This window comes from Triplophysa dalaica, chromosome 11, assembly GCF_015846415.1.
Source record: "Triplophysa dalaica isolate WHDGS20190420 chromosome 11, ASM1584641v1, whole genome shotgun sequence".
NCBI classification, from domain to species: domain Eukaryota; kingdom Metazoa; phylum Chordata; class Actinopteri; order Cypriniformes; family Nemacheilidae; genus Triplophysa; species Triplophysa dalaica.
This window is the reverse complement of record NC_079552.1, coordinates 907,502-935,235: the sequence shown is the minus strand read 5'-3', so window position 1 is coordinate 935,235 and position 27,734 is coordinate 907,502. Positions and strand designations below refer to the sequence as shown.

The 27,734-nt window shown below is 40.0% G+C and overlaps 1 protein-coding gene across 1 annotated transcript in view; it reads left to right on the top strand.

Moving 5' to 3' along the window:
- Positions 1-27,734, top strand: part of ptk7b (protein tyrosine kinase 7b) — a 38,049-nt gene that overhangs the window by 4,835 nt on the left and 5,480 nt on the right. The window contains exons 2-10 of the mRNA XM_056761394.1: positions 16,222-16,518; positions 18,998-19,100; positions 19,832-19,995; positions 21,049-21,196; positions 21,857-21,987; positions 23,048-23,314; positions 23,458-23,594; positions 23,670-23,805; positions 23,940-24,059. Of these exons, the coding sequence (XP_056617372.1) occupies positions 16,222-16,518; positions 18,998-19,100; positions 19,832-19,995; positions 21,049-21,196; positions 21,857-21,987; positions 23,048-23,314; positions 23,458-23,594; positions 23,670-23,805; positions 23,940-24,059 (1,503 nt within the window). The remainder of the gene's footprint in view (positions 1-16,221; positions 16,519-18,997; positions 19,101-19,831; positions 19,996-21,048; positions 21,197-21,856; positions 21,988-23,047; positions 23,315-23,457; positions 23,595-23,669; positions 23,806-23,939; positions 24,060-27,734) is intronic.

Genomic DNA, 27,734 nt, shown 5'->3' with positions numbered 1-27,734 from the left:
TGTGATGGTGTCATCAAGCATTAGCTGTGTTATTGTGTTGCAGCAGCGAGAGCACTGGGTCTGAAGTCGCCCACTTCCATTCTGTATAGTAGGCGAAAATGAGTACGAGTCATGAGTAGTATGTCCGAAACCATAGTATGCTCAACACAGAAGGCGAGAATTACCCGGATGATCTACAACTTCCACTGAGATTCGTGATGGGATGGACACTTATCTATCCCATGATGCCACGGGAGCTGAGCAACGGTCAAATTTCAAAAGTTAATCAAATAAAATAAACAGAAAACTACAAAGCCGGTGTCCGTTTTTTTAAATGCAAGAACAGATTAATTAATTTCTCGTGAATAAATTGTGTTTGTGTTTTGTACAGACGCCAGGTACAAAGAGCCAAAGAGCATACGGGTCACATGACCATAAAACATGTCAGAAATCTATTCATACTACTCCCACACTGCAAAAAACACTTTCTTACCTAGTATGTTTGTCTTGTTTTCCACTACAAATGTCTAAAAATATATGTATGTAAAATGTAAATGTAATTTCTTGTTGAGCAAAATGACCCAGGAAATATGTCTTGATGTAGACCAGAAAAATGACAGTTCAGTGAATTTGGGCTTAAAACAAGCAAAACAAAATCTGCCAATGGGGTAAGAAAAGTTTTAGTGACCTTAACTCTAGATTATTTCCTTACCCCATTGGCAGATTTTGTTTTGCTTGTTTTAAGCACAAATTCACTGAAATGTCATATTTTTCAACTATAAACAAGACTTATTTTCATTTTTCTCATCAAGAAAATACATTTAAATTTTACATATATTTATTTTGTGACATTTGTACTGGAAAACAAGACAAAAATACCAACTAAGAAAGTGATTTCCAGTGAACTCATACTTATTCAAATTCAGTGAGATTTGGGTTGCAGCGGCAGTGTGTCACGTTTGCCCTTTGACCTCAGGACGCAAAGATTGTCCTTCTGTTTTGACGGAGGCGTACGCACATAGTGACCCGTCAGGAAATAGTTTGCATGCTCTCTATCTGTGATATTGTATAGAAAGCAGCGGACACTCCGGATCTGAGCTCAGGGTTGTGTGTGGTTGTGTGTGTTTGTGTGTAGGATGTTTTTCTGTGTGCTATCGCTCCACACTGGAATACAGCTGTGATGCAACGAAGCGGAAGTGTTTTGGAGGAAATCCTGCAGCTGTGAGACTATTGTCTCTCTCTCTTCAGAGCAGGATGATTTATTCCTCCTTTATTTTTCTTTAAAGGGAGTGAGCAGGTAACAGATCAGGTGTGGTGTTCATCTGGTGTATGTGTGATGATAATCAGGGTTTCAGACATCGAACATAAAAGGCTTTCTTCCTGCGGAAGGAAACACTGAGAATTGTTTGTGGTTTTACTCAATGAAGTGAGACGTCTTCATCTCCGGCATTCATGAAGGAACTCCAGCATCTGTACAGCGGCCACATGTTGCTTATCTGAGAGATTTCTGACATCAAAGCTGCACAGAATGTTTAACTTGAATGATTTCTTTTTACGTCATAGAACTCAATCTGTTGTTTTGTGTGGTTGTTGAGCGCTTCAGTTAAGGTCTTCGTGAGATTGAAACCCTTCTGAGCGATCTCTACATGAACACAAACTCAACAGTCACATGTCTGGGTGGTCACTCATAATTGGTTCCCCGTGAATTCAGCGCTGTGTCTCTGGACTTCATTCAGTGTCGGGGTTAACAGTGTTGTATTGTGTCGAATATACAAATTCACACAAAGAACAAATTGATTCTTTGTGCGGGTGTCAGTTGTGTTTAACCTCCTGCTGTGTGTAGAGACGCCGGTCTGAGCTCCTGTATGTGTGTGAAGTCCTCGTATGAACTGACCGGACTTCTGTCTTCTGAGGTCAATGAGGTTTTCTCTTCTCGTGTTGCTTTTTTAATTGACCATTACTGTATACAGCCACAGAAAACCATAACAGAACACTTCATAGTTTTTTCATTTATTCATCACTTCTAGATGTATTGTGGTCATTACAGTTCAGCGTCTGTTGAATTTCTAACAAAACAAACCCAGTGTTGGGTGTAACTAGTAACTAAGTAATTAAGTAACTTATTTTTCCTGTAGTTTAATTACACTTAGTTTTGATGTGATTGAATTAAATACTGTGTGTAATTTATGTGTGAGAAAGTGGAATTGACATCAAAATTAAAAGTCTAACTTTAAAATCCATGCTTTAATTTATACTTCTCACATTTGTATACTTTGGTCAGTTAATAAGAATACTTTATGTAGTTTAATATTGTTTATTTTAATTAATTAAAAGAGCCGTTTCATGTCTATCCTTGAATCAATGAATTTATCAAGGTGGATGTGTGATATAGAAAGTAATTAATAATACGTCATTAAAATACTTTTTGGATGGAGTAATTTGTACAGTTATCTAATTACACCATTGAAAATTGTTATTAGTAATTAGTAATTCATTACTTTTTCAGAGTAATTTACCTGACACTGATCACACCTCAGGAATGATATAAAGTCATTCAAAAGCGATGAGAAAGACACATATGAGAATCGTGATAAAAATCCAGATTATCACATTAAGTAACATAGTTTTGAATTTTTCCTTAATACATAGAAATAGAAATATGACTGTCTATTGTAAAAAATATAAATATGACTATTGCATAAAAAAAAGCTAATCGTTCATGCCTTATTCATACTCACTTTAAAACAATGGTGATAAAAAAGAGGTCCTAGTAAAAAGAGGACTAATGATCATAAATGTTTAAAAGTTAATCTGTTTTATAATAATAATAATAATAATGACTTCATTTTTATAGCGCCTTTAAAGCAGCTTCTCAAGGCACTTTATAAACACATGAAATGAACAATATAAAAGCAAAACAATAAAGCCATCATAAAAACGCTATCCCCAAAAATATGTTTTAAGATAAGTTTTAAAACTACTTTTGACTGAGCATCTCTTATACGGGAGGGAAGTTTTCTTTGCAGTATAAGAGGTCTTAATAAAATAAAATAAAAGCATTTTTTCTGTTATTTTCACCTGTTTCTCAAGTGTTCATTTTCTGCAAATAAATGAAAACAGAAAGAACAATTTTATTTGAAATTTGAGTGAAAGTGCTAGAAGTTAACAGAATATAACAAATAATAATTTTAAAATGATCTCTTATGTTTTTTGGAAGCTGTATGTTGTATGGGCCTTCGTGAAGATTGACGTGAACTCTTAGGGATTGAGTTTGTGGTCTTGTGGTGTAAGAAGAGCGAAAGGGAAGATCTCAGGCCCTCAAATTCATTTAGTTTCGAATTGCGAGTGAAATTGAATACTGCATTTTATCGATCCACTTGAAAATGCAGTAATGCAGAATCAGATCCATTTTAAAACGATGACATATCCTTCTCCTTTAGTGAGTCTGACGGCTAGTCCACATGTACAAGAGTATTTTTCCTTCGTCGTTTAGAAATAACCCTAAGCATACAGCCGTGTTGGCCAACCAGAAGCCAGGAATCTGACGCTTAACAGCGGAGATAGCGGTATGCTTGCCATAACATACACCAAATCACCCTGGCCGAATAATAATAAAATATTTTGGCTTCAGTGATCGGTTACTGCGTTTGCGTGGTGATGACCTGCGGTTTTGAAAATTCGGTCTTCGTGTAAACCGTGAGGAGACTTGAGGCATCTCGACCCTTCACAAGATCAGTGCAGTTTAGACGTCATCACATCGACAGATCTGTGTCTGTATTTACAATAGTAACGTGTTTATTCTGTTCATGTCTGATATTGCACATTTTCAAAAAACACAAACGTGTGATTTATATTCATGCTTTTGACAGACACTTGCCAGAGTGACTTAGCGTGTTCAAGTACATTTCATGAGTAAATTTCCATTTACAGTTTGTGTTAAGACTCAACTGATGTCGTGTGGTGTAATGAGGTCATGTGACTCTCTCATCAGACAGCATGAGGTTTGACATGTAATCTGTCTGTGTGTGCTTTACGACAGACGTGTGCGGTTTCTGCTCGCAGCAAAACACGACGAGCTCCGGCACGTTCTGTCACGACTGAAGTATCGTCACGCAGAGAACCCGCTCTGTGTGTTTCAAACCTAAACATGATCAGAACACCAGCAGTGAGTGACACAGATGTGAGTCAGAACCGACGGATGAAACTCAATTCTTTATTATATTCAGTCAATTACTTTTAAATCTTTAAACGGATTCCTAAACTTAATATAAAACAGCAACCCGTTTAACTTGACCTTTCATACTCACTTAGACAGAATTGTTATTCACTTTGAATAAATCGGCGGGTATTTTAATATTTTGTGTAGCTTGTGCTTTTCGTTGAGCTGCATTTTAACCATTGGTGTACGTCAATTTCCCAACCTTATTGTTTCTAAAGTTGATTGGACACATTTGCCCTTTCAAAATGATAAACGTCTGGTTGAGCTCAGGAGATGTTTGACATGTACTTGTTGGAAATTCCTCCGTGCCAAATGAACTCTTGCGTTTCAGTGGCATTCGATACAGACCTCCTGGAGAATTCGAGGACGGGGCTCTTTCACACAATTTTCTTTTTAACGCCGCGCCTGTGATTGACATACTAATAAACCGTTAAGAGGGCATTTTGTCAAGCGTCCAGCCGGCGACTTAATCCCATGAATGAATGTCTTTCTCCGGCCGGATTAGAGAGAGAGGCGTTTGCGTGGATCTAATGGGAACACAGCTCAAGGGGATGGAAGTAAAGTTGTGTTTAACCCTCTCCTCGCCCATCCGGCCGCAGTTCCCATGTGTCGTCAGAAGTGCTTGTTCGGTATGAAGACATTATTAGTCACGTATGTGTTCAGATCTGGAGGTCTGGAGACGGCCATGTGCTCGTGAAAAGAGACTCTTGGATGATGTGTAAGTTAATGGTCAGGTTAAACCTGTCTGACGGTGAAACTCTATCGAGGTGTCTTTTCAGCAGACGCAGGAGGAACATAAATCCACCTGACTGGATTCTCCAGGGTTGACATGGGATGTGGTTTGTCATAATCTTGAATAAAGTGCTCTATGATTGAGATCGTTGTGTTTCCATGGATTGGTTGATCTTTATTAGCTTCAACATTAGCATGCACGCCAACATCTCAACACGCTCGTGACAGACGCGACTGAACACAATGATGGGAATTGGGTTTAAAGTTAAAGGCTAGTTTAAGACTTCATGCTAGTGTAACGGAGGCAAGCTAGTGTAGAGCTGTGCAGTATGTAAACCTCACTTCCCGACCTCAAGGACTCTCTAGCGACAGACGCTAAAGACTGCGGTCTTTAGCCTCCTCGCTAGAACGCCTGACTCCCATGCCGGACCGACCCGGTTCGAGGCCCGCTGAGAGCGGTGCGGAGCGTTCCGGTTACATTAGTTTATAAAGCTGTTGTTATGGTTATACAAATGAAGAAGTTTTATTTCAGTTTTTAGTGACAGTCTGTCTATTGAAGTTTAATGATGTCTACTGGTCTAATGTCTTTGGGTTCTTGTGTAACTGTTGTTGTGGGAAGCTAAAGTTTCCTTATCACTGACTGACTGAGTCTGTGTGTGTGTGTTGGTGTGTGTCATTTGTGAAAAATGGGTGTTTGTGTGGCAGTATTTGTGTGTTTATGGGGTGTTTTGTGTGTGTGTTTTAACGGTGTACATGTGTGTGTGTGTGTGTGTATCTGTGTAGCAATTTTGTATTTGTGTGTTTATGAGGTGTTTTGTGTGTATCTTTTGTCCAATATATGTTTTTATGGTGTATATATGTGTGTTTTTTTCCTCTATATATATTTGTGTTATATATATGACATTTGTGTGTTATATGGAGTTCATTGCGTGGCATGTGTTTGGTGTATATGTGTGTTTGTGTGGCGGTTGTGTGTATGGTTTTGTGGTGTATTTGTGATGTGTGTGTGTGGTATATATTTGAGTATATGTGTAAGTGTTTGTGTGGTGTTTTGTCTGTTTGTGTGTCGTTGTGTGGTTTATGTTTAAAGTTTGTGTATGGGCGTGTTCATGTGTATGTGTGGTATATCTTGGAAGTTTGTGTCTTTTTAGTCTCTTTAGTGCACTTGTTTCTCCAGCACACAACCTGTGATGCTAAATGCTGTTTTTTTGTGTTTGGATTGTTATTTTGTGAAATGGTTGGTTAGACTCCTGCTGTGATTACTGTAGCTGTTCTGCTTTATTTTTCTGTAGTTTTGTGTGTTTTCCTTCCTGTTATAGATCCTGAAGTCACCTTTAAAACACGACTTAACTTTCTAAATAACAAAACCTTCTGTTATAATAAATGAATCTGCGCTGTACGTGAATGTCTGCCACTGCTTCTGACTTGTGATCCTGCAGATGTTCAATCAGTTTGAGGAAGATAAAGTTGTATTTTTATTATTCTATTGTTAGCAGCAATGGATGTTGTAGATGTGTATAACAAGTGTAAATCTATAGAAGAAGCGTGTGGTACCCGTGTGATAACTCAACAGAACTAATCTCATCTTCCTCGCGTGTCTTCTCTGCGATGTGGCCCGTCTGACTGAAGTGTCCCGCGTGCATTTCTGTGTTGAGTAGTCTGCTCTGTTGTCAGGTGTGTCGTCAGTCTGTCGTCTTGCTCTTTTTCTCATAAGAGTTCAACTGATCCGTCTCCGAGCATCAATGCATCCGTACCACAGAATCCTGTTGTTCTCCTCTTCTGAAATGTTGAAGTAGATTAAAGAAGAATCTGGATGTGTACCCTCAAGCAAGCGTCTGAAATTGAAATGCCAGCGACGAGAGGGCAGGTTACAAAAACACTCGTTGGTTAATTTCTTACAGGGGGAAATGGAGTTTTAATATGATTCTGGTTTCCATCCTGACCTAGTTTTCCTTCCCGTCGGGGAAGCCGCGGCACATCTACTGTATTACTGTATTAACTGGAACTGCTGCTGTGATGTAAATATTAAATGACTGTCCGGGTCTTTCCATTAGTGCACTTCTGATTCCTGATCTGGGTGAAGAGGAATCTGGGTTTGTCTTTTTGTCAAGCATTTTCTATTTGTAGAGCTAAGTGTGTTTTAATTTTTTCACTGGCGGTTAATGAATAAACATTCAAACAATATATATATATGGATGTTAAAAGGCTTTTAGAAGTGAAAAATATTTCAGTGTGTTAAATGTTTTAAATGTGTCAGTTTACAAAGATACAAAGCATACAATTTTAATTACTTGTGATGTTACTCATGTTGCCAATATGTAATTCATTTACCTACTGAAAAAAGTTTTGTGGACTTTGTTAAACAAATGTTGCAACCTCTTCACAGGCATTTTGTAGTTAGGCAGATATCATGATGTATTGTTTTAGAATTGCCAAACAGTATATTGATTATCATAGCATCACTTCATCATGATATTATCTGTATCGTTAGGCATGTGTCGTGAATCGTATCGTATGGTACCCTGTGAATCCCACCCCTAGAACCTATGTAACCTGCGACTTTGTTTCAGAGATGGAGATGGATGAAGTTTTTAAAAGCATTTGAAGAAACATCCGTCTGTAAAAGAGATCTTTGTGATTTGTGTTCCTCATCGGTGACCTGAGGGTTCTAGATCCGATGGAGATCTCACAGGATTACTGAAGCATAGCATGAGCGCGGGATAACTGACACCAGGGGCCTCAACGGCACCTCACGGCCCCTCTGCCTCCTTCACCCCGTCTCTCTCTCGCGTGTCACAATGACGTCTTTCAGCACCATACTCTCCCCAGACTCAGTAACTGAAGAGCGACAGTGTTGAATGTGCCGGGGTCGTGTTTTGATCGTCGCGTGTGGTGGATGATAACTCAGAAGTGGATTGTTTGATGGCCTGTAGGGTTTTATGCATTGGAGTGGAATATTCGCTCCAGTGGGTTCTTGAAAGCATCTCTCCTCCTGTCCGTGTGTGTCTGACTCTCGGTCTCTGAAGACGATGAGATGCATGCGTGACCGTGTTACTGCAGCTTCATGCATCGTAAAGTTTCTAGAAAGATGTAAATAAACAAGAGGATGATCAGGGATGTTAAGATGAAGATTGTGAGGGCGTGCGCGTGTGTGTCTGGCGGAGCTGAACAGACGGAGCTCAGATTCTTCACTGCACAGAATACCAACAGCATCTGTTGTGCATTAAATCATTCTAATGTACATACTGTTCGACCATCTTCTCATGTACAATCGTCAGGCTTGTGTGTTAGAGTTAGTTCTGTTTGTTAGGTCAAGCATCATTTCTGATCATGTGCCGGCATTCAAAAAACAATAAATATATTGTGTTATTCCATGGTTTGTTTTAATACTCAATTCTGATTGGCTGGAAGGTGTGCATTAAAACAGTTTAATGCAAATGTAGTTCCAGTCAGTTTGATAACATTTGAAACTTACTGACGCAAATAACTTTCATTTTCAACTGTCTGATCAAAAATGACACTAAACATCAAGAACTGCTTGAATTTGTTATTTGACCATGGTATAAACTGGATAATCCACGGCTAGCCGCGCATCGCATTAAATGATTTGATGATTAGATTGTTAGAAAACACATTAGTTTATTCTCCATTTACAACACTGCAAATGTGCTAAAATGAGTATGAATAAAACAAACTCTAGCGTAATAAAAGCATGGACTAATTTATATGCTAATATGGACTAAAACACATATTGTGGTTTGAAATGTTCCAATTATTTTATTTTTGCAAATTTTTATTGTGTTTTTTGCATTTGAATTCGTTTTAAACTGTTGTTTATCCTGCTGAAAAAATCAATAGGAAAGCTGCCCAAAACACAATAGAACATGTAATGGATTTAATAGTTCGAATGGGGATTGTATTGGTTGTAATGGAAACTGTTATAATATCTACTGGTATGTGATGGATTATACCTGTGGGTGGCAGATTAATCCTATTGAAATCATGCCCAATACTCTACAAGTGGAATTTTGTAACGGAAAAAGCTTATTCATAATAGTGTTTAAATGGAAACCATTTGAAATTGGGTACTATATTCATTTTTCTTTTTCAAATAATTTTGTCAGTTTTTTTTTTTTTTTTAAGTTGTCAAACTTTACATTGTTGCAAAGCAGCCTGATATATAGAAAGTTGTAGGTTTGAAAAAGAAAATGTATAGAACCTTTTGAATTAATTCAAATAACCTAGGATGGGCAATTGTATGCTTCTTGTATTCATCTTTAAAGCATTCTAAGGCGAGCTCATCACGTGGCTTCGCAACACTTTTGAGTTTTGACACGAAACTTGATATGCATCATCACTGTCACATCTTGTCTGCCTCATACAAATTTGGTGACCGCACCACCTATTGGTCAAAAGTTTTAAGCAATTTTCTTGCGTTCTTCTTACTGCTTTTTCCTGTGTTTTTAGACTTAATCATCTGACATGTCCAAAATATTTCCCTTTGGGGCGTGGTTGGGCTTGGCCCCCTAGTTGCTGCTTGCAGCTATATTTTTCAATATTTTTATTTATGATTTAATATTATTTAATAAGACAAACTCCTGCGAACACAAATCAGTCTGTGAGCTGTGACGCTGGACTTTTGTGTCGGCTCGCATGATTTATTTTCAATGACAGAAATAAGATACTGTCTAATTGACCTTTGATCTTTACACGGTTCATTCTCCAGGGACTCGGGCATCTTCTCTGGTTACCGTGGTAACAGCCTGACTCCAGTCACACACACGATGAGAGTCCACCCCCACATACTTCAGCATAAACACTATCATAGATGTATTTTTGGCGCATTTGATTGCTAAGGTTTTAAGAACGGTGTGTCCTGCTCTCCGGCTCTTTCCTTCGCTCTCATTATTCAGTCCATTAGCTCCTGATGGCCTCTCAGCCCAGGAATCGTCCAATAGCGGGTCTAGTCAAGCTTTTCCAGTAGATCCGGACGGATCGATATACGCTCAGGAGTTGAGTGCTTTGGAATTTCTCTGAGACACAGAGGAGCCAAAACACCTCTTGTGTTTCCTGAGGCTGTGACTACATATATCTGACCGGAGCTATCGTCTTGTGTGTATGGACAAAACTGTGCAGGAAAAATCAATCATTCTGATACTTTATATGGTCATGTGACATGTGTGGGCTGCGGGGGGATTCACTCTGACATGAATCCGGTCGGGGGGTTTCAAGTGAAATCGAAGCAAAATGGCTCATGAAGGGGGAAGGGGTTAGTCTCACTTGTATCAGATGACCCTGTGTGTGTGTGTCTGTGGGTGAGCTTGTGTGTGTATGGCTTGGATTTGTTTTCAAACCCTTCCTCGCGGGAATGAAAAGAAAGTAGCAGAGATGTTTTGATGTAAAACTGTGTGTGTGCGTCTGTGTGTGTGTGTGAGTGTCTGTGTGTGTGTGTGAGTGTTTGTGTGTGTCTGTGTGTGTGCGTCTGTGCATGTGCGTGCGTTTGCATGTGTGTGTGTGCTTGTGTGAGTGTCTGTATGTGTGTGTGCGTCTGTGTGTGCATGTGTTTGCGTGTGTGTGTGTGTGTGTTTGCGTGTGTGTGTGTGTGTGTGCGCGCACGCGTGCTTGTGTGTGATGTACGTATGTGTGTGTATGTGTATTTGTGTGTGTGTGTGTGTGTGTGTGTGTGTGTGTCTGTGTGTGTGTGTTTGGCTTGGATTTGTTTTCAACCCCCTCCTCGCTGGAATGAAAAGAAAGTTGCAGAGATGTTTTGATGTAAAACTGTGTGTGTGTGTGATTGTGTGTGTTTGTGTGTGGGGATGAAGGGCAGAAGATAAATGAGTTATCAAAAGTGTACAGTGATGGTCCATAAAGCTCTCAGAATTCATCCCGGGGTTGAGGGGGAGGAGTTTACAGAGGTCGCCTCCCCAGAGCAATGATTCACAAACACATCAAATCTCACCTGTCACTTCCTGTCAGTCATGAATTTAAACTTTATTCATATTATGTATTTATTCCAGATGCCCGTGTGTCCGTTTAAAGGAACAGTTCAGCCAAACATGTGAATTCTGTCATCGTTAGTTCACCCTGATGTAATTTCAAACCGGTATGAGTTTCTCTCTTCTTCAGAACACAAAAGAAGATATTTTACCCCGTTAACTGCCATTGTATGAACACAAAACAACACATTTCTCAAAATATCTTCTTTTGTGTTCTGAAGAAGAAAGAAACTCATACAGGTTCACAAAGACAAGAGAGAGATTAATTGATGACTGAATCTTTATTGTTTCGACATGAATGTGCATTTTCTCCCCACGCAGATTTGATCAATAAATAAATGTAAAATACATTAAATAATGTAATAATTTATTATTCTGCATCTTTTATTTGCAAGTTATTTTCACGAATGTTTTTTTCCAGTTAAAGTCAGAGGCGCACTCACATTGTGTGTTTGTATGTAATTCTGTCAGCGCGAGTCAGATTCTTGTGTTGGTTTTCTTGTATAACATGAGTGTGTAAATGTCTGTAAGCTGTGAGATCATTCATCACTCTCATTCCTGAAGATGTTGGCCATGTTCCCATGATGCCCTGCTCTTTGTCTGTGCGGTGTCAGGTGTTCATTTACTGTAAATCTTGTTCAGTTGTCCTGTGGGCTTTTCAAGAGATTCGAGTTGTTCATAAGACGTCGTCCACGGTTGTATTACAGAGCAAACAGAGACGCAAAAGAGTGCATGCGTGTCTGCGTGTGTCAGTCTATTTTGTGTGAGTGCGTCTGTTGTGTGTGCATGTGTGTGTGCATGCATGTATGCATTTGTGTAGCTCAGCTTCCATGAGAGTGTGTGTGCCCCTGCGCGTGTGTCTCAGCATGCGTGTGTGTGTCTGTTTGTGTCTGTTTTGTGTCGGTGTGCATGTTTGGGCCTCTGCATGCATGTGTGCGAGAGAGAAGGAGAGTGTGAATGTGTGTGTGTTTCTTCACATCATTATACACACACACACACACAGGAAGTGTATTGTCAGCATCAGGTGAATGAGTGGGGAGAGCAGGTGGATAATTAACTGTCAGCATGAGGCAGAGATTCAACAAGAGTCTCTCTCTCTCTCTCTCTCTCTCTCTTTACAAATAAGAGATAATAGAAGAGGAACTGCTCTAATTGGAAGCATTCCTCGCATTTCTGTTTGCGCGCTCGTGTGTTATTGTGTCTTTTTGCACAACTTGTCAAAAAACGAGTTGGATGTATGACGTAGTATTTCTGTGCTCGATGTTCTCCCCCAAGCTTTGTATAAATTTCAGAAAGTTTTTTTCGAACACACTTACGAAACAACTTTTCTTAGTAACAGCTGTATCGCTCATTTATAAATGTGATCAAACTAAATACTCTTTGAAGATTCAAAATATCCAATAGTACTCCAGACTCTATAGACACTCGAGATGAGATTTGCAGCAACTGCGCGTTCAACCGGACATTTAATTATGAAGTTTCATTTACAAAAATCCTCATTTTTAGTCTCTTCTTGCACAACAAGTCACATTTGATTCAAAAGTAGAACAGAAGCAGCCGGTGAAGATCTTTGATCATTTCTGTCTCCTGTTGAGCGCCTCCTGAGATTCTGTTTATACGACACCTTTTTAACTAAAACGTTTTAGCCTTTTGCTTAGACGGAAACGGCGTTTAGGAGGACTGAAAACTTTCTGAAAACGGTGCCGTTTCCGTTTTCATGTAAACTGCAAGACGGAAATCTCTGAAAATGACGTCACGTGCATGCGCATTAAGTACTCAGCCGCGCGAGTATAGCCAAAACAATATGGCATCTTCCCGTACTGTGAGCTCTATCTGCTCGACTTTGTATTAATGTTTCTATGTATATATGTTTCCAATAAGATCAGTGCAGACACATTATTTACATCCGCCAGACTTTAGACAAACATATACTTCAACCAGCGTTATTAAAAAGCAATTTTGGCTTATAACTGTGCATGAGTATGTGCAAAGGCACGTCCTGTTTCTTCACACAACAACATCGCCATCCACTGGCCTGGCGTCCATACTACACCGTCTTTATCCGTTTTCCTGGATCTGTGTAAATACAGACCGTTTTGATAACGCTGTCGTGTGTACGTGAAACTGTTTTTCATCGTGTAAACGTGGCCTGAGTCTGCAGGTCTTTCTCATCTCAGTGTTTTCGTTCAACATTCTGAACATTTTTCTTGCAGTAAACATTAACCAGTGCTCAGTATTTGTCCATCAGTGATGGAACAGGTTTGTAATGATGTCTTGCTCTCATCGGCTCCTTTTCGTCTTTTCACTTATTTTCTGGCAGAACTCGGAGACTGAAATCTCCTTCTGGATGGTTTAAATCCACAGATGAAGGCGACACATGGACAAACAGATCCGCCATCATTTTCCGAGGAGAATCTCAGTCCATCCACACAGAGATCTTGACTTCAGCTGTCTCTGCATTTGAGAGCGCTGTATATCGATCTGTTTTTCATATTCATGTTTTGTTGTCCATGATTCCAGTAAAGAAACCAGAAAGCAAATAACAGTTAGTGTAGATTTACTCAGAATAAATGCCGTCCGATGCTCCTGTACTCTTCTTTATGGGTTTTTATTGGAGCTTAGGATGGCTTGAATGAAGGTCGGTCTGAATCTTGGCTTCTGTGTTTGGAAACTAGCGACTGACCTGCCAACAGCCCTATTGTTTCTGCAGGGCCGGTTTGAACAATGATGTTTATTTTCTCTTTTAAATAATCAAGACTCTTCCTTTCGGCATCAGTTTATACTCCAAACTATACTCATACAAACTGTGAAATAATATGCCTGAATCAAGCTGATGGCGATTGCGTACATTAATTGACTTTCATATTTATTCAGCCTCATGTCATGTCAAACCTTTGTGAGTTTCTTTCTTCTGCCGAACACAACAGAAGATATTTGAAGAATGTTGATGATCACTCAACACCAAACTCCATTGACTTCTATTTTACGAACACAAAACCACAGAGACATTTTTCGAAATATCTTCTCTTGTGTTCCACTGAAGAAGAACAAAATTCGGAGACTGGTTACTACCACATGAGAGAGAATCAGTTATGGGAGATTTGTAGTAAAGCGTCCGCTTGCACTACTTTAAACAGACGTTTCAACATAAGAAGAGATGTTTTCAAGATATCTTTTTTAATCCTCTGATATTTGTTGTGCAGAATCCTAAAGATATTAATGAAATGGGGAACTAAGCTCCTTTAGTAAACATTCTCCCTAATCAGTATCTAATCAGAAGATAAGAAACACAACATCTCTTTGTTTGTGATCCAGATGTGTGTTATTTGGTAATATTGTAGTAATGTGAGAGTCTGGGTGGCCCGTTTGAACCCCTGAGGTAACGCAGCCCACGCTGTGATGTTGATCTGCATCTCTGGACTTTACCTGTGCACTCACTGTGTGATGAGGTTGATGGCAGATGTCAGTGGTGACGATCGCTGCTTAACTGAACATGAATGAAGTGCTTTGTGATAACACATTACACATCTGTCACTCGTGACAGAACATCACAGTCATTTGAGTCCATTTCTCAAGAGAAGCTTGTTTCAACATGAAAAGTGGGACCGTCTGGGACTGTTTTGAGATGTTAGTAATAATGGAAACCTGCTTCTTTTTGAACGTTTGTATGTTTTGTTCGTCTCAGAGGTGGTCTGTAGATCTCTCATCACCGCTTCTTTTTAAGCTTTCAAACCAAGATAAAATAGATCTTAAAGATGTATTCTGTCATTGTTTATTAACTTTTAACACCTGTATGGGACTCTTTTATTTATATTGTCTAGTGTTCAATTACCTACATCCTTTAAAATATCTTGCTTTGATGAATTATATACAGTATAATTATTAATTAATAAATCTGACTGGACAATATAAAGCGTCCTTTAAACAATTAACAGGTCTGACAAACGTTCAGCACCCACAGAGACCCACTATTATCTTTATTTTCATGTCAGGAACAGGGTTTGTCTGGCTCAATATGAGGCGGAGGTGGTGCCATCCTGATCTTTTACACACACACACCTAGACCTACCGTACCTTTAACTGGCTTAACCAAAGTGACTTTGACATATTCAAAGTTCTAATAAAATTGGATGAAAATGACAGTTATTAATTTATATTTACATTTTTTCATTCGGCAGACACTTTTATCAAAAGAGACTTACAAGTAGGAGCACATATAAACATTTGGTCAAGACGCTATACAGAACCGTTAGTTTACAAGGCCATCCTAGTAGTAGCCTTCCTTTTATTCAACCAAACTTTAAAGCTTTATTTTTTAATCAAATAAAGCTTTTCAATAATTTTGAACTAACTTTTCAGCCCCACAATAGCCAACTGAATTACTAAATGATCAAAGCTCAATCACATTCATTCCCTGTGGTTCACTTTAAATGATTCAATGATCTCCTTTATTTGCTAGTGACTGAAAAGAACCAATTTATTACTGGAAAATAGTAACAATAACAGATTAACAGAACAGAAAACCAAAATGTAACAAAACAATTTCTCCCTATCCCAGTACAACTTCTCAAGCTTTAAAAAAACAAGGTGGACAAAATTATTACTGAAGAACAAAGATTTTAAAACCGTAATAAGAAGAAATTATAGAACTATTATAATAACTACCTTATTGACATGTTTCCCTTTCATTAGACTATTCAAATTGAATTTATAAACAAAGTGCACACAATTGTTTGAGAAACAGATTAAATAAAGTGCTTAAATAATAAAGTACTTTCAATCTTTGGCTTTCTAAGGCCCACTGTCATACATCGCAGTTCGCAGTGTTTTTATTGACCGATACGAGGTGAAAAACTTCACATGACGCTCCTCTTCTTTTCGATGACTGCGGCAGTTCGTGCGTGCGCTTGGCGCTGCTGAGTCACGTGATAGCGGACTACAAAACACAGCAGGGCAGAGAGGAACAACGTGTGAAAACTGGGTGTATGGGAAATAGTTTTTTTTTTCATTATACAATTTTTAGCTACATTAGTAAATCAATAAAACAGTAATAAAACACATTAGTATCAATGTTTTTATGTTAGGATCGATCCGCCCACCCTGAGAGTCCGAGGCGGCACGACATTTGACGGAGGCGGCCGACTCCAATTTCTCTTTGCAGGGAAAACCCTGAGGAATGAGATCTACTGATGGAAGAATAACTTCATAATTTAATGCATTACAAATCTTAATATGAAATATCATTTGTAATAATTAAAACTTTTCTCTCTCTCTCTCTCTCTCTCTCTCTCACAGTTGTTTGTTTGCAGGCTTCATCTGTGCAGTTCACTAAAGAGCCAGTGTCTCAGGACGCGCTTCATGGCCGCAGTGCCATCCTGGGCTGTGAGGTCAGTGACCCTGCGGTCGTGCAGTACTCATGGATGCAGGACGGTCGGGCCGTGCGGGACAATGAGCGTCGTTTTCAGGAGGGCAGTAACCTGAAATTCACAGCGGTGGATCGTCACTTAGACACGGGCACCTTTCAGTGTGTGGCCCTGAACAGCGTCTCTGGAGAGATGGTGACCTCCTCCAACGCTTCCTTCAATATTAAATGTGCGTTTGTGTTTGGAAGTCAACACTTCACATTTCCATCTCTGGTTTTAATTCACACTTTCCGTTTCTCAAAGCTCTCTAATGGTCCGTCATGTTCAAAAACACAGAATCTCTGTCTTTCGCTTTCATGTTCTCTCTCTCTTTCATGGTGAGTGCGAGTCTGTCCAGCATCTCTGAAAAGTCTTTTGTGTGTTAATTGCTGTCTGGACCGCAGACGTGTGATTACTGCTGTCAGTCTAGATCATCAACGTTCATTTCACACTTCTATCTCCTGAAGTCTTTGTAGTTTTTGAAAGCGCTGGAGGATTCAGAGCCGTAATGACTGACCTCCTGCTGTCTCTCTATGAGCAAAGCAAACTTTTCACGGTTTTGGGTTTCATGAATTCATGAGATCATGTCGGGTGATATATCAAATGATGATCATATGTTCATGAAGATAATTGAAAACTAAAAATTGTAGATATAATTTTAAATAATGTCATGGAGATGATGATTTGAAGGGGCTTTTAATATGCTCATTTATGTTTCATTTACATTAAGGCATTTAGCAGACCCTTTTATCTAAAGCCACTTAGGGGATATTCACATTTTTCGTCTAAAACCATGCGGGAAATGTGAGCCGTGCCACTTTCTCTTGTCAAATGACCCGAGGTGAGTCCTGCATGGGCCCTATTTTGTAGACCCGCAGTAATTATAAGAACACCCGACACGTCACCCGACAGCATCACTATTTTCATTCCGTACCCGACCCTACCCGTGACATACACACCTCGACCTGAACCGCACCTGCATTAAATAGAAGTAGATGTATGCATGCACACGAAACAAATAAGACAACTAACATCTAGTCACGACTAGTCTAGTCAGTTTATGCAACCAGCCCCTGGTCTCAGTTAGCCAGTTAAGGGCTGTGTCCACTGAGGCGTTTATGCCTGCAGCCACCTTGATTTTTCAATTGTTTTCAACCGTAACGGCGCACTTTTAAAAGAAGTCATCAGTTGACATTTTTTTTCGATGCTTGGCGCTGGTTTTATGCGTTTTTCCCACGATCAGTGCCGGTTGAGTTGAAAAATGCTCAACTTTGGGCAGAACGATGCGCCTCGGTGGACTCAGCCCCTTAGTCCCTCATAAGATGGCATGAGGCAACAAATCTTGCAAATTTGTTTGCACACTTTTCTTTTTCAACAAGAATAAAGAGAAGTTTTTCATTTGGGGTGCCGTTTGTAAAATGTGGAAATATGTTGTTAATTTTGAGATAGTATTGATTTCTGATGTTTAGATATTTTGGGTATTCAGTGCAGCTCTGTTTCTATCACTCTCAGACTGCAGTGAGAACACAATCTCTCCTCATGAGCGCTCCATATTTGTCTCCTCTGGCCCGTCTCGATGACTAAACTGGGATCACAGAGTCTGTACAATGTCATTGTCTCTCTCTCTCTCTCTCTCTCTCTCTCTCTCTCTGTCTCTCGCTCTCTCTTTTTGTTCACTCAGTATTCAGTGTAAATGCAGTTCATTGGCATGATTTTGTGTAGTGTTTCTCACTCTCTCAATCTCTGTCTCTCGTTCTCTCTCTTTCTCTTAGTCTCTCTCGCTCGCCCAAACTCTCTCACTCTCTCACTCTCTCTCTTATGCTCTACATGCATTGTTGTGAAGTGAGTAACTAGTCATTTAACTCATATGGGCTGAAGACAGTACTGCCGATCTTCAGACCAAAGCAAAAGTTAATCTCACCGTACAGACACTTACCCATGATCCTTTAGGCTGATGAGAATGTCATGTGACAAGGTCGACTGTATCACCGACTGACCTTGATGAATCGCACACACACACATACAGCTCTCATTCTCTTTGTGTAAGTCATTCTTTACATATTTATGGACGATAAGACCGTCTGAGCGGTGTGTGTCCGTGTGTGTCCATGTGCGTGCGTGTGTGTGTGTGCTCTTGTGTGCGTGTGTGCGCATGTGCGTGTTTATCTCAAGTCCTCCCTCAGGAATCGCACACACATTAGCATCAGGACAAACAAACTGGCAGCGTGTGTCAACTGAAGCACGTAAATTGAGTCTCTGCAGACGTACAGGCGACTCGACTCGCACGCAACATCTTCATCATCACTAAATTATGTGTGTGAGATTAACACATTGAATCAACACACACACACTGTACAAAACACTTACACAAAACACTGAGACACACACTGAACCTGCGCTTTCATCTCTTAATGATGTTCATCATTCTGTGTTTGTCTCTCTTTCCATTTTTTATTTCATCACCTCGTGGTTTCATCACTTTTACTCGGACTAAATTAAAGTTAATGAGAAAAAGATCATTAAGATATTAATGCTGCTGCAGGCGTCTGTGTGAATCTCTCTCTCTCTCACCTCCTTTATTATTCTTTTATTGTTCTGTCTGTTCTTCTCAGTGTGTCCTGCAGAGTTGATCAGAGGTGTTTATTAATTGATCTGGTGTGTTGTGTTAGGGTTGGAGAGGGGTGCGGTCACCATGAATGAGCCCACCTCAGAGGCGGAGATAGAGGAGGCCGAGCGAATCGTGTTGCAGTGTCACATCGATGGACATCCACGGTGAGTCTTTGACACACATTACATCCCAGTGTTTGTCTGGCTCAAGATGAGGCAGAGGTGGTGCCAACCTGATCTTGTACACACACACACACACACGTAGACCTAACGGACCTTTAAGTGGGTTAACCAGTTTTACTAAATGAGTAAAGGTCATTCACATTCATTCTCTGTGGTTCACTTTATATAATTCAGTGATTCTTCAGTGATATACGCTAGTGACTGAAGTTCAATAGTTTAAACGAATCGGTTCAAATGAGTCATTAGTGTGCGAGTCGTTCTGAACGCAATTTGTGTTCACACTGGCTAACTCGCTGTGTTCAGTATACACAACAATCCAACTCCACAGCTAAAGACATTACAATTATGGACGTCATGTTAATTTAAGACATTTAAAAAAAATGAAACGTACTTTGATGCAAAACAAACAGCCGTGAGACACTGCTTGCTCTTGTTCTGTAACTCTTTTTGTAGCCCCTCATTGTGCTGATATCATAACAGCGCCTCCGCTGTGGCGTAAGGCCGCAACTGCAGTTACAAATAACAGTCTGTTAAAGGAGGTGGCCGCTTCCAATTTCTTTATGTAGGAAAAGCCCTGCATCCTGACATCAGTATTGATCAACATCACTCTCATCATCAGCCTCAGGAACACAGTCAACATTACTCTGCTACACTGTTACAGTCACACACTGTAAACATGATGTTGATTTAATGTGTTACTGGTTTGTGTTCAGGCCCAGCAGCAAATGGTTCAAAGACACAGTTCAGCTGACGGTGAAAGACCGAATCCTCACGCTCAGTGACCTCACCCCAGAGGATTCTGGGATTTATTACTGTTGTGCTCGTAACGCTGCAGGTCAAGTGTGCAGCAACAGCAACACCACACTCAATATCATCGGTAAGATTATGAGCGTGCGCGGGACACACAAACTCACACGTCAACACACAAACAACATTCAGACACACACTGTTCACTGCACGCACGCACGCACGCACGCACACACACACACACACACACAGACACACATATAACACACACACACACTGTTCAAGACACAGAAACATAATACATACACTCAAACAAACACAATGCACACACACACATATAACACACACACACACACATACAGACAGACAGACAGAAATAATACATACACACTAAGACAAACACAATTCATACACACACATACTGTATATAATACACACACACACACTGTTCAACACAAACAAACATGACACACATACAAACACAACGCACACACACTCAAACATAATACATATGCACCCACACAAACACAATCCACACACACTCAGACACTGTTCAACACACACACAAACATAATATATATACACTTGCACAAACACACATAGATACATATATAACACACACACTGTTCAACACACAATGCACAGACTCACACACTACTAATGCACACATCTGTGTTCTCCCTCACACATGTCTGTGTAATAGTGATGTCATACCTGTGATAGTTGTGTGTGTGCATGCGTGCACATGTGTGTGTGTGTAGATGTGCAGATAGAAGTGTTTTGGCCAGTTATGTGTGTTTGTGGGCAGGTGTGTTCTCATGCATTTGTCACATCATGCACAACACAGCAGGAAGTTGTAGTGGTGTAAACTGACACCCCGGTGATCCGCCTTCCCATCAGCCACCTGTGCAGCTCACGCACACACACACACACACACACACCTGCAGAGAGAATAAAAGCTCTGATGTGGAATAACGAGATCAGACAGAGCATGAAAATTACAGCTGGAGAGGAACTGAGAGAAAGAGAATGTGTAAATAATCCTCACACTTGACTTCAGAGGCACAGACAGGCCTGTGAGGGTGAGACACCCGTCTGTCCGGATCAGCGGTAGAAACAAGACTTCATGTTTCTAATGATGAAATAAAAACATGTGTTGTTTTTTCTTTAAATGTGTGTGTAGATAAGACTCTTCCTCGTGTGCTCATGGCTCCGGTGGATCAGGTGGTCTTAAGGAACGAGGAGGCCGTGTTTCATTGTCAGTTTCGAGCCACACCGGCGCCTGTGATCGAGTGGATCCACGAATCAGAACCTGTTGTGAATAAATCACGGTGAGACTGTAGACCTCTCTGTCCTGTGGATTCAAACACACTTTTACACTGCTGCTCGACACATTCATTATTCACTGTGTGATGATGATGATGAATATTACTACATTTATTTTATTTCTAGAGCTAAAGATGTTGAGTTGGGTTTTAGAGGCTCGCTGAAGGGATTTAAGAAACATATTGAGATCAAACCCTGACAAAAAACACATTTTCACACTTGAAATGGTTAACCCCGGGTTAACCCCGGTAATCTTGGGTTATCTGTTTTGACTATAATTGACCAGGGGTTGAGAGATAACCCCGAGTATTCATACCCTGATGTTTCACACTGTCCATCACTTAACCCTGGGTTAACATTATTATTTGCATGTTTGGGGTGTCGACCGTTATGATTGGATAAATAATGCAGCGTTAAAACTGACTGAGTAAAAAAAGTGTGTGGTCCCTTTAAATAACCAAACACCTCTTTGTTCAAATTTCTGGGGAAAATGACGCCACAAATCCATTTTGGCTGTTTTATGCCAAAGCCGATGTTACTTTCTCAAATGAATAAAAGATAACCCGGGGTTAAGCACAGTGTGAACAGCACTTTTCTGTTTATTGTGCTGGTGTTTTCTAAATGTTAAAATGACATTGACCAATGTGTGTTTGTGTCACTCACAGGGTTGTTGTGTACTCTAACGGCACACTACACATCACACAGGTCAGGCAGCGTAACACAGGTGTGTATAAATGTCTGGCTCGGTATGGAGACAACAAACATGTGCATGTGGAAGCTGAGCTCAGAATCTCAGGTGAGAAACACACACACAAACTATATACAATATATATACACACGGTACACACACACTAAAACGACATACACTATATACACACACACAAACTATATACAATATATATACACACGGTACACACACACTAAAACGACATACACTATATACACACACACAAACTATATACAATATATATACACACGGTACACACCCACTAAAACAACATACACTATATACACACACACAATCTGTACACTGACAAAAAAAAACACACATACTATAGAAAACACACACACATTATGCTACTCTATAAATGCACACACACACACATACACTAAAACTCCCACATACTATACAACACACGCGGACACACACATACACTACACAACGCACACAAACATACTATACTAATTTATATACACACACAGTACACACAAACTAAAACAACAAACACTATGCACACACATACTCACTAACTATACTCCTACACACACAAATACTATACACACACAAAAACACAAACGCACACACTATACTATATACACAAACTCAAAACACTTATTGTATACAATACACACACATACTATGCTACTCTATAAATGAACAAACACACTTATACAACAAACACTATACACACGTACAAACTTACCACACACACACACTAACTAAAAACAAACGCATACTATACAAAACACGCAGAACAAACACACCCACATATACACTACACTACACAACACACACATACATACTATTCTACTGTATATACACACTGACACACACACACACACACACACACACACACACACACACAGTACACAGTACACAGTACACAAACTAAAACAACAAACACTATACACACATACACACTAACCGTACTCCTACACACACAAATACTATTTACATAAACTAAAAGCACACACAGAAACACAAACTCTATACAATACATGCAACTAAAAGAGTTTTTCAGGTCCCTTTACAGAATGTTTGATCAAAATGTGTTTTTTTTGCGGTGTGTAATGTTGTTCTCAGATCAGTGAGTGTGTGTTTGATGTCATGTTTATCTTCATCTGTCTCTCTGCAGAGATTGAAGACATGGGCGAGCGTATGACTCGGGTCTTCTCCACCAACAACAGAGAGATTGTGAGCTGTGACCCGCCGCGGGGTCTACCCGAGCCAGAGGTGTGGTGGGAGCGTGTAGGGGTCAGTGTGCTGTCCGAGGGCCGAGTGTATCAGCGAGACGGGGATCTGATCTTCAATCGCACAGATAGATCAGACTCGGGTGTGTACACATGTGTCGCCCAGAACAAAGCAGGGAGGAGACAGCAGGAGCTGGAAGTGACCGTAGCCAGTGAGTAAAACAAGAACACCTAACGACTGTTTCATCACAAAACTACAATTTTGGGGAAAACACGCAGAAATACTAACCAATGAAGAGCAAAAAAATCACAGAATAGTCAAAGAATTAAATCTTTTTTTAATTGTGTGTTACAGCCTCTCCAGAATGGATTGTCAGGCCTCAGGACACACACATAGAAGAGGGTCAACCCGGTTACCTGCACTGTCACGCCCAGAGCACACCTGAACCTCAGGTCACATGGTACCGCAAGAAGGTGGCCATCACTAATGAGGTGAGCTGCTGTGATTCATCAACCACACTTTTCTCTGATCTGTCAGTCTCATTCATGCTCCGTGTGTCTCCTCAGGGCTCTCGCTACAAGCTCTTCTCTAACGGGACTCTGATGATCAACAGCGCGGAGGTGAACGACGCTCAGACCTACAGCTGTGTGTGTAAGAGTGAGGGCGGCTCTCTCACCGCACACGCTCAGGTCTTTATCCTGGGTGAGTTTCATGTGTGATTGTTGTTCACTTCACTATCATTGTTTTGTCTTCGGGAGGTTTGTTGTGTTGAGATATCACGCGTGTGTAGTGTGCCGTCAGGACACGTGTGTGTGAATCTCTGATGTCTTTTACAGAGAAGCTGAAGTTCACCCCCGTCCCTCAGCGGTCGCAGTGCCTGCAGCAGGACAGAGAGAACAGCGTCAGCTGCATCGCACAAGGACGAGAGCCGCCGACAATACTGTGGAGAAGAACAGGTCTGATACTCACTATACTCTGCTTTACTGTAGGGTACACTACTGTGCACTGCTCTACTGTGATCTACACTATACTACTTTACACCGCACGTCTACTGTAATATTATTTACTGTAGTGTACACTACTGTGCACTGCTCTACTGTGATCTACACTATACTACTTTACACTACACGTCTACTGTAATATTATTTACTGTAGTGTACACTACTGTGCACTGCTCTACTGTGATCTACACTATACTACTTTACACTGCACGTCTACTGTAATATTATTTACTGTAGTGTACACTACTGTGCACTGCTCTACTGTGATCTACACTATACTACTTTACACTGCACGTCTACTGTAATCTTATTTACTGTAGTGTACACTACTGTGCACTGCTCTACTGTGATCTACACTATACTACTTTACACTACACGTCTACTGTAATATTATTTACTGTAGTGTACACTACTGTGCACTGCTCTACTGTGATCTACACTATACTACTTTACACCGCACGTCTACTGTAATCTTATTTACTGTAGTGTACTCTACTGTGCACTGCTCTACTGTGATCTACACTATACTACTTTACACCGCACGTCTACTGTAATCTTATTTACTGTAGTGTACACTACTGTGCACTGCTCTACTGTGATCTACACTATACTACTTTACACCGCACGTCTACTGTAATATTATTTACTGTAGTGTACACTACTGTGCACTGCTCTACTGTGATCTACACTATACTACTTTACACTACACGTCTACTGTAATATTATTTACTGTAGTGTACACTACTGTGCACTGCTCTACTGTGATCTACACTATACTACTTTACACCGCACGTCTACTGTAATCTTATTTACTGTAGTGTACTCTACTGTGCACTGCTCTACTGTGATCTACACTATACTACTTTACACTGCACGTCTACTGTAATCTAATTTACTGTAGTGTACACTACTGTGCACTGCTCTACTGTGATCTACACTATACTACTTTACACTGCACGTCTACTGTAATCTTATTTACTGTAGTGTACACTACTGTGCACTGCTCTACTGTGATCTACACTATACTACTTTACACTACACGTCTACTGTAATCTTATTTACTGTAGTGTACACTACTGTGCACTGCTCTACTGTGATCTACACTATACTACTTTACACCGCACGTCTACTGTAATCTTATTTACTGTAGTGTACACTACTGTGCACTGCTCTACTGTGATCTACACTATACTACTTTACACCGCACGTCTACTGTAATCTTATTTACTGTAGTGTACACTACTGTGCACTGCTCTACTGTGATCTACACTATACTACTTTACACCGCACGTCTACTGTAATCTTATTTACTGTAGTGTACACTACTGTGCACTGCTCTACTGTGATCTACACTATACTACTTTACACTGCACGTCTACTGTAATCTTATTTACTGTAGTGTACACTACTGTGCACTGCTCTACTGTGATCTACACTATACTACTTTACACTGCACGTCTACTGTAATCTTATTTACTGTAGTGTACACTACTGTGCACTGCTCTACTGTGATCTACACTATACTACTTTACACTACACGTCTACTGTAATCTTATTTACTGTAGTGTACACTACTGTGCACTGCTCTACTGTGATCTACACTATACTACTTTACACTGCACGTCTACTGTAATCTTATTTACTGTAGTGTACACTACTGTGCACCGCTCTACTGTGATCTACACTATACTACTTTACACTGCACGTCTACTGTAATATTATTTACTGTAGTGTACACTACTGTGCACTGCTCTACTGTGATCTACACTATACTACTTTACACCGCACGTCTACTGTAATCTTATTTACTGTAGTGTACTCTACTGTGCACTGCTCTACTGTGATCTACACTATACTACTTTACACCGCACGTCTACTGTAATCTTATTTACTGTAGTGTACTCTACTGTGCACTGCTCTACTGTGATCTACACTATACTACTTTACACCGCACGTCTACTGTAATCTTATTTACTGTAGTGTACACTACTGTGCACTGCTCTACTGTGATCTACACTATACTACTTTACACCGCACGTCTACTGTAATATTATTTACTGTAGTGTACACTACTGTGCACTGCTCTACTGTGATCTACACTATACTACTTTACACCACACGTCTACTGTAATATTATTTACTGTAGTGTACACTACTGTGCACTGCTCTACTGTGATCTACACTATACTACTTTACACTGCACGTCTACTGCAATCTAATTTACTGTAGTGTACTCTACTGTGCACTGCTCTACTGTGATCTACACTATACTACTTTACACTGCACGTCTACTGTAATCTAATTTACTGTAGTGTACTCTACTGTGCACTGCTCTACTGTGATCTACACTATACTACTTTACACTGCACGTCTACTGTAATATTATTTACTGTAGTGTACACTACTGTGCACTGCTCTACTGTGATCTACACTATACTACTTTACACTACACGTCTACTGTAATATCATTTACTGTAGTGTACACTACTGTGCACTGCTCTACTGTGATCTACACTATACTACTTTACACTGCACGTCTACTGTAATCTAATTTACTGTAGTGTACTCTACTGTGCACTGCTCTACTGTGATCTACACTATACTACTTTACACTGCACGTCTACTGTAATATTATTTACTGTAGTGTACTCTACTGTCAGCTACTCTACTGTGATCTACACTATACTACTTTACACTACACGTCTACTGTAATATAATTTACTGTAGTGTACACTACTGTGCACTGCTCTACTGTGATCTACACTATACTACTTTACACTGCACGTCTACTGTAATCTAATTTACTGTAGTGTACTCTACTGTGCACTGCTCTACTGTGATCTACACTATACTACTTTACACTGCACGTCTACTGTAATCTAATTTACTGTAGTGTACTCTACTGTGCACTGCTCTACTGTGATCTACACTATACTACTTTACACTGCACGTCTACTGTAATATTATTTACTGTAGTGTACACTACTGTGCACTGCTCTACTGTGATCTACACTATACTACTTTACACTACACGTCTACTGTAATATCATTTACTGTAGTGTACACTACTGTGCACTGCTCTACTGTGATCTACACTATACTACTTTACACTGCACGTCTACTGTAATCTAATTTACTGTAGTGTACTCTACTGTGCACTGCTCTACTGTGATCTACACTATACTACTTTACACTGCACGTCTACTGTAATATTATTTACTGTAGTGTACTCTACTGTCAGCTACTCTACTGTGATCTACACTATACTACTTTACACTACACGTCTACTGTAATATTATTTACTGTAGTGTACACTACTGTGCACTGCTCTACTGTGATCTACACTATACTACTTTACACTGCACGTCTACTGTAATCTAATTTACTGTAGTGTACTCTACTGTGCACTGCTCTACTGTGATCTACACTATACTACTTTACACTGCACGTCTACTGTAATCTAATTTACTGTAGTGTACTCTACTGTGCACTGCTCTACTGTGATCTACACTATACTACTTTACACTACACGTCTACTGTAATATTATTTACTGTAGTGTACACTACTGTGCACTGCTCTACTGTGATCTACACTATACTACTTTACACTGCACGTCTACTGTAATCTAA